The sequence below is a fragment of the Pseudonaja textilis genome, chromosome 15, assembly GCF_049901715.1.
Source record: "Pseudonaja textilis isolate UNSWEBS1 chromosome 15, rPseTex1.2, whole genome shotgun sequence".
NCBI lineage: Eukaryota > Metazoa > Chordata > Lepidosauria > Squamata > Elapidae > Pseudonaja > Pseudonaja textilis.
Window position 1 is genome coordinate 669,904 of NC_142004.1, and position 8,196 is coordinate 678,099.

The window sequence follows — 8,196 nt, forward strand, 5'->3', positions numbered from 1 at the left end:
GGCCAGGGTTGGAGACCCCTGCTCCAGAAGATGGAGAAAGGCATTACGTACACCAGGCCAGCTTCACCCTTGGGCGTGTTGTGTGTTCACAGTCAGCAGGAGGTGGGGGACCAGGGGTGGGCAATTGAGGCCTGTGGGCTTCACCTCCCTGAGCCAGCCAGAATCCTGGGAGTTGAAGTCCACAGGCCGCGAAGGGGCCATCGCTGCGCACCCCTATTGGAGACGGGGGGACCGAGGTCCTTCTCTTTCAGAATCGTGCAGGTTTCCTTCTGCCCCGACAGGATTAGTTTCCCCCGTGTGATTCTTGCACTTTCCCAAGAGCTGCGTGGGTGGAAGTCGCTCGGACGCTTCCTGGGCCGTCGATGATTTATGTCATGGGACGGGTGACGCTGAGCCTGCAGCTTCTTGCCCCCTAGGACACGGCCAGCCACGGTCCCCGAGGGGATGCGCTGGTAGAAGACACCCCACATACACAATCGTGTCGTGTCCAAATACTTGCTTCCAATTTCAAACGATTAAAAGGAAATTGCCAAACCCACACCGTGAACCAAGTGCTCTCCGTTATTTCGTTTTCTTGCGTGAAGGTGCCCAATTGACCCTACTTGACCTCTGCAACACCTTGCTCTGAAAGAGGCTACTGGGAGTCCTGGGGTGGGTGGGGGGGTCAAACTACGTCTTCCCTTTCAGAGTTGGCAGGTGGAGACCTAGTTCCAGGGTGGGCTTTTGCGACAACAAAAAAAGAGTTGACTTTGTCCTGCCTTTTGACCAAAGGCTGAGACCTCCTCAGGATGCCTGTTTTGGCAAAAGGGGCCAAGATCCGTTTTCTGCACCCCAAGAGGAACACGCTTGAGAACACCCTGTGGAGACTCAACTAAAACTCCAAACTTTCCAGAGGAGGAGGATGCTGCGTTCGTCATTCTCTTGAGTAAATCAGACCAACGTGGATTAAATCGATTCCGCTGGGTTTGCTGTTGGCCTCCAGCCCCGCATGAAACCAACTCACAGCTTCAGGTTGAGCTGGTTGGAACTCCCCTTCCTCACACCACTTCCTGAGCCTGGAGGATGTGGGGACCACGGCTTGTGGGGAAAGGTTCACCGGCTCTGAATGTGGGAGCGCTGTTGGCCGAAAGAGTGTAGGCGGTCCTCCTCTCCTCCTGCCCCCCCTCCTGCCCTTCCAGAAGTGGCATGGGAGCAAGGCCCGATGGGGGCCCTTGGGGGGTCTTCTGCAGGCTTTAGGCCTCCTTGGGCTGAGCCTCCGTGTCCATGAAGAGACGCGTCCCATCCAGATGTTTCCCACTGAGCCTTAGCTGGCCCGGCACCTCCTCAATGCAGAGAAACCGAGCACAGAACCACAACACCCCCCACCCCCACCCCGGTCCTGATCTGGTGCAAAGCCTCCTAACCGCAGCTCTTCTCTTGCCGCCCATACACAGAGCCTCCTTCCTCTCCCCACAAAGGAAGCTGCATCATGGGTCTTCCAAACGGCTCTTCTGATTTCACATTCGCACGCTGCCCGGCACACGGTTCCCGTTTTCTCTCGTAGCAGGTAAGCTGGACTCGGACTAGGAGAACCCGGCTGCTAGAAGAAGAGCCGGGGCTAAGGGTGGCTCCTGTCCCCCACGGATGTCTTCTCCGGCAATTGGACCGAACAGCGGCTTAAAGTTCCTGGCTACGTTTCCTTTTTGGGTGGTAGCTGAGGTGGCTGGCTAAGGGGAGGGGGTGGGGGGAGGACATTGTGGTGGTGGGTGATGGTGGTGGGGAGGAGCAGCAGCCTCGGGTTCTGGTGAGGTTTAGGCTCCTGGAGGCCAACTGGACTGCCGAAGGTGTGATCCAGAACTTCCTTCCCAGGGATGGGGCTGGTTGAAAGTGGCTTTGGGGTCTCTGCTTTAGAGAAGACGAACAAGCCAACCTCACTTCGTTTGTGCGGTGCTCCTTCCGTACGTGGGTTTGTGCAAAGAAATCGATGCTTGGAGATACGGCGACAACTTTGCGCCCTGAAGATCTTCATCTGCTCAACTGGCAGCAGTCGCTCGCTCAGTTTCTGGCTGCTGGGGCCACTACGGAAATTAGCAAGTGGGGCACAACCAGATTGCAAGGACGGATTGCAACTTGTGGTAAACTCATAGGAAACTTTCTTAGTCAGTCCTCCTCCAGAAAGGTCTGAAGTTGAGATTCTGAGCTGCCTGTTCAGCTTCCTTGCGTGTCCTGTCTGTCGTCGCTGTGCAAGGCTGCCCCAAAATAATCTCCGTGGGGCTTGGTAATGTAAATATTGGTACGACTGATGATGCGTCCCTCTGGCGAGCATCTCTCTTGAGCCCCGTGAAGCAAGAAGAGCCGTTCTCAGAAATGAGGATCTTCAAATGGGAGGGAAGGTGGCTCCTAAGGGTTCCCTTTCTTGACCTTGTTTAATTTTTCGTCAAGGCCCATTGAGATGAAAGACCTTTTCCTGCCCTGTTTTCACTAGGTAAGTGGGATGTTGAGCTCCGTGCTTCCCTGACTTCTTAGCTATGCCGGAGATGTTTTTGTGAAGGAAAAAGTAGAGGGGGACGATTTGCGTGGACGCCCGATAACCTGCCTCTTTCATTTTCTCCTACTTGCACCAGGCAAGATGGCTTCCTGGCGGACCTTCTGGGCCTTGGTTCTCTCAGGCTTCTTCCTGGCTGGCGATTTCAAGAGTATACAAGATGGCGCCAGCACGAAGAACGCGGAGACTCCTGCCCACGTGAACGACTGGAAGTGGAAAGCAACAGCTGAACAGGATCCAGGGAAGAAACGTGCCGAAATGCCTCCTGCCCTTCCAACAGCTTCAACCCTCTTGATGGCTCTCCAGGAAAAGACCATCTCCTTTGCCATGGAGACCATGACCAAAATTGCATTCACTCCAAAGAACGTACTGCCAGAAACCAAAAGTCAGGCTAAATCAAAGCATCTCCCCCTGGAAATTACTAAACCGTGGCCGTGGCTGGTTGAAGTCACCTCCAAACCCACCCAGGCACCTCTTTCCACAGTGTCATCGGGGCAAGACACTGAGACTGCTGGACCTGTCTCCAAAAGAAAAGATAGCTTCCATTCTTCGTTCAAAAAAGTCACACCTAGTTCGGCCGTCTTGGACGATCCATCTACTGCTTCCCCTCACGATCTGACTGATAATTCAGGGTTTTCCACAGCTACCCAGAAGCACCCACCTAAGGACTTAAAGTCAAAAATAAAGCCTCCTCTCATAACAGCTACATCTGCAACTCCACAACATCTGGATGAAATCCTGTCTACATCTCAGACTTTGGTGGACAACACAGAGTTTTCTGCGGCCACCCAGAAGCACCCACCTAAGGACTTAAAGTCAAATATAAAGCCTCCTCTCATAACAGCTACATCTGCAACTCCACAACATCTGGATGAAATCCTGTCTACATCTCAGACTTTGGTGGACGACACAGAGTTTTCTGTGGCCACCCAGAAGCATAGCTTGGGCTCAGGTAGGCCAGGCCTAAATCCAAGGGCAAGGCCTCTCCTTACAACATCCGAGCCCCATAAAACATGGAAAAGGCTGGATGAAATGGTTTCTACATCCTTGGCTTTTTCTACGAGGTCCCCAAGACGAAGCTTGGGTGCCACCACGTCAGGTTCCTCAGCCGTCACCCAAGGGAAGCCTCCCCTTGCCAATGATACCAGCCTCCTGATTGGAAAGTGTTTGCTGGCCATCCTTCTCCTGGCCCTGGTGGCCGCCATCTTCATTGTGTGCTCCGGTGTCCTGGCCATCATGCTGTGGCGCCAGAAGAGAGCCTATAGACTAGGCCAGGCCAACCACACAGAGATGGTGTGTATCTCGTCCCTGCTATCTGCCGAAAAAGAGGAGGAGGAGGAGGAGGAGGAGAGGAGGAGGAGGAGACAGTCCAAAGTGAAGCGGGTACAACTTCTCGGGGATACAGCGTCCGAGACGGAGGCGGACAACTTAACTCTGAACAGCTTCCTCCCAGAGCATTAATAGACATCTTTGGTTCATCTCCTTAGAGCCTCTTGATCTTCTCCAAGACTGTCTGTCATCTGCACCCTGGACTATATCTGTAGTACATCCCTCTCCTCCCATCTGGGTGGGCTCATTGCACGGACTCTTCCATTTGTTTGCCTGCTATACAAACCCAACGTTTATGTTCTGCGAACTGTCGTTTCTTGGAGAACTGTTGTGGCTTGTTAAACACAAGACTTAGCACAGTGTTTTTCTGCAGCCCTGCAGATCAAAGGAGAGGTGCTTGGAAAGGGGACATTCTGAAATGTGTAAATTATTTGTTTGTTAGATTTTTACTTGGTTTCCTCCCAGGAGCTCAAGGCCTCGGTCCTTTCTGTTGCTCCAGACCCTGAAAATCTTCAGCTACTCCTCTGCTACAGGAAAATCTCAGTTCCTTTTTTGAAACCATCATATCTAGAAAGTAGTAACTGAAGCGTGAAATCTCAGAACAGACCTAAACATTTCTGGCTTTTTTTTTGTATTTTACTAGAGAACTAAGATTTCTAGAGTGTTTTTGAGATGGGTTTATGTTTGAAATTGAGCTGACTGGAGTGGGAGGGGGGGGCAGTCTTACATAATCCACATTTAAAATAATTAAAACATTTTGAAACGCAACAGTGGTGGTAGCCTGCCTGGAACCAATTGGTCATTGCAGAAATATTGTATTCTGGGCTCATCCCAGATCCTGTTGGGGGAGGTTCAGAAACCGGAAAATCCCATTTCCCTATTCTGGGCTCCTTGTGGCTGGCTTGGATTTTGCTCTCAATTTTAAACTTTCTATTCTCTCCTCCAATTTTGCAACAAAACGTAAAGGGAACTCTTCTCTCCTCGTCCCTTCTCCGTTACCGTTTCATTCTTATTTCCATTTGAGAGGAAACCATCTTATCCCACCTCAAGTATTTATCTATCCACACTAACTCAGGCTACAGGGAAGGCCCGTCCCAATGGACTCCGATTCCATCATCCCCTGACCAGCTCTTCTCTTCGTGCATTTCGGGGTCCTTGTATCTACAAACTGCTCAGCCCCTCCTCACCTCCCCCCCCATCTTTCTCCTGGTTCCCTATTTCTGCTTCACTGTTTTGATTTCTCTTCCTCATTACCCAGACTTTGTCACCACCTGCTAGCCACAAACTCTTCTCTTTTTTTGGCACTCAGAAGGACTTGCTTTGCAGGAAAGTCCTTCGTTTTTCACCAGCTGGTCTCCAAATTTGAGGTGCAATTTTTTTTTAAACGTCAAAGCAAGCAACTGAGTTCCAAGCAACAGCCAAACCTTTAGCGTTAGAGATGGGCAGTTTTTCTAAAGAAAGCTTGGAGGTACTATTGCATGTTCCCTTTTCAAGATGCTTTCCTGCTGGTAAACTTGCAACATCAGCCCGAGAGGAAAAGATCTCGTTGGGTCTTTGGAGATGACTCACACGAGGCCAGGCCTGCCTCTGATGCAAACCTGGGACGGAAATGGGCTTTGCAGAACCCCTTCCCCCCCGCCCCAAGGTCCCCCTGTGGTTAAGGTCTCGATTCTGCCAGGTGCCCAGAGAGGCAGAAGCTGGCCTGCTTTCAGGGAGAGAGAAGACTGCAGCTTTCAAGGGAGCCCCAAAGAAAGAAAGAAAGAAAGAAAGAAAGAAAGAAAGAAAGAAAGAAAGAAAGAAAGAAAGAAAGAAAGAAAGAAAGAAAGAAAAAGAAAGGGAGGGAGGAAGGGGGAAGGGAAGGGAAGGAAAGGAAAGGGAAGAGAAGGGAAGGGAAGGGAAGGTTAGTTGCTTGCAGGGTCCCGGAGTCACATGATCCCCTTTTGTGACCTCCTGCCAAGCAAAGTCAATGGGGAAGCCAGATCTACTCACAACTGCATTACTAAGTTAATAAGTGCAGTGAAGAACTGAACAAACATGGCAAGAAAAGTTGTAAAACGGGACAAAACTCACTTAAGAAACTCTTGCCTGGCAACATAAACTTTGGGCTCAGTTGTGTTCCTTCAAGTCAGGGACGCTCTGGACTTTCCTCTCCTCTTTCTGTAGCTTTTTGCCTGCAAGACTTTCCTGCCCTCCAGATCTTGGCCTTCATTTTATTTATTTATTCCATTGATTTGCTCCCTGCCGTCAGGCTCCCTTGAGCCACCCTTTTCCATCAGCTTTTTCAACCCTGGATTTGATTTGATGAAGAAAAGGACTTTTGGCTCCGGATGAGTCGTTGATTTGGATTGGAATCCTGCAAAACTGAAATATTCCTCTTTGCTGACTGACCTCAGAAGGGCTCATCTTGGAAATCCTTTTTTCCGCTTGTAGTGTCGGAGATCAGAAGGTTTTCGGCTTGGATTGTGAAATGTTCAGGGGTGTTGACAGACAAATATTTCATTGTGCAATTCTCTTCCTTTGCTTGCCTATGTTCTGGGCATAACCCTTCACTTGCAAATTTGTGGGAAATGCCATGTATCTCCTCCACTTCTGGATTTTTTTAAATATTCACTTTTTAAAAAGGACAAGGACCAAAGGACCTCTGGAAAGCACGGAAGGGTTCCCAGGTGGGTTGCTCTGATTTTACACCATAGCCCTCCTGGGGCTTCCCGGCCTGAAAAGGCTCCTCGGGGTTGTGATGCCTCTTCAACTACTAACATTTTGGGAGAAGCATTTGAAGAACGTGCCAAGGCCAACAACATAGTCAAGAGCACGGCTCTTCACGGCCACCAGAGTGCGCCCCAAACCGCCAGACACACAGCCAAGTGTTAGCATCCTTTCAGACCTGGCCTTTCGATCGCTCGATTTATATCCTACTTGTGGATATTTGTAAGTGTTAAAGTATTTTAAACACGCAGCCAGACATCTGTAGACGTGGATGCACACAGAACACCCTCGTTGTGCATCAGATCAGGAGCACGTTGGACACGGCACAGAATGCAATGGGGTTCATTGAGTCGTAGGTAGGGCCGAAATGTGCAGGAGTTGCCATCGGGGGTTATCCCCGGCTCGAGCAAGGTTGGCAAGGTGCTGGCATGAGGGGAGTCTACCTATCGTAAATCACTGGGATTTGACCCACTATTTCTCCCATCCCCCCACCTGTCAGGGAAAGCCCAGCAACCGCCTCTTTCTGCCTGGCTGCCTGGCTGCCTGCCTGCCAGCTCTCTTTGCCCCAAATACCGACCGCTGTCGCTGTTGCGAGGCGAGCCTCTGCTTTGTCTTGAGGATCCGAGGATCCTGCTGCGCTCCAAGTCCCGTCTTCCCTTGGCAGCTCCTGTCTCCTCCTTCCTTTTCTGTTGTTGATTTATCCCCGCTCTGCAATTCAAACCAGATGTCTGCTCCAGCCTAAGCCCCCATTCGTGCTGGCACAGAGTCTGCTTTGTCAAGAGGCCGTGTGGATCCTGGATCTTGCTGGGCCCCCTCCTTCCTTCCGGCCCTGGTGCCCCTTTTCGTGAACCACCAAGAGCGTGGAAATTGGCAGAGGATTGCTCGGGAGAAGGGCCCCGGGTGGGGGTGGCATTGTAAACAGAGGGAAAGAGTCACTGGGGATCAACATCCATGATTCAAAAGGAGCGTTTCCTTCCCCCTGGCATCCTGCATTTCCTCCTCTGCGGTGCAGCACAAGCAGGCATCATTTTCCAGGCGTTTATCTAAGTGGGGCACTTCCCTTGGCAGAAGTGGCCGGTGCCAACAAAGGTGCCTTGGATGCAAAAGGATAAAGGAGAGAAACGGGAAATGGAAGCGATGGACGCAGGAAATGCTGCCCATCCTCCACAGATTGCCGCACTGAGCTGAAGCTCCTAAATGAGTCCATTAGGGTTTGGACCCCGCCCATGGCTTCCTTTAGGCCTTTGTGCCCCTCCGGATGCCCTCTGGGGGCCCGCTTTCCCCAAATAAGGCTCCCTTGGAAGGAGGGGATCTGCAAAGGTGCCAGTGTTTCTTTGCCAATCTTCCTTCTCCCTTGCCCAACCGTTTAGCCGTGCCCAGAGGCTGCCCGCCCTTCTACCCCTGATGCTGAGAACCGGAGTCCTTTCCCCCAAGGCCCTGGGCCCTGGGCCGCCTTTGCCCCGTCTCCCTTCCTCCTGCCTTTGGGGTTTACCCGTCTGAGGCTAATTCCCGCCCGATGTCCCGGTGGGGAATGTAAACGCTCATTCCATGGGGATGAATCAACGCTCGCAGCTCCTGCCTGAGCTTTGCTGCCAGGGAAGGCCCCACCCAGCGATGGACTGAGCTGTCACCGGGAG

At 51.6% G+C, this 8,196-nt stretch overlaps 1 protein-coding gene across 1 annotated transcript; it reads left to right on the top strand.

Annotated features, from left to right (window-relative positions):
- Positions 1–1,428: 1,428 nt before the first annotated feature.
- SELPLG (selectin P ligand) lies at positions 1,429–4,621 on the top strand. Its single transcript, XM_087912976.1, has 2 exons — positions 1,429–1,546; positions 2,604–4,621. The coding sequence occupies exon 2, from the start codon at positions 2,609–2,611 to the stop codon at positions 3,983–3,985; it is 1,377 nt and encodes a 458-aa protein (XP_087769102.1). The 5' UTR covers positions 1,429–1,546; positions 2,604–2,608; the 3' UTR covers positions 3,986–4,621.
- Positions 4,622–8,196: the final 3,575 nt, after the last annotated feature.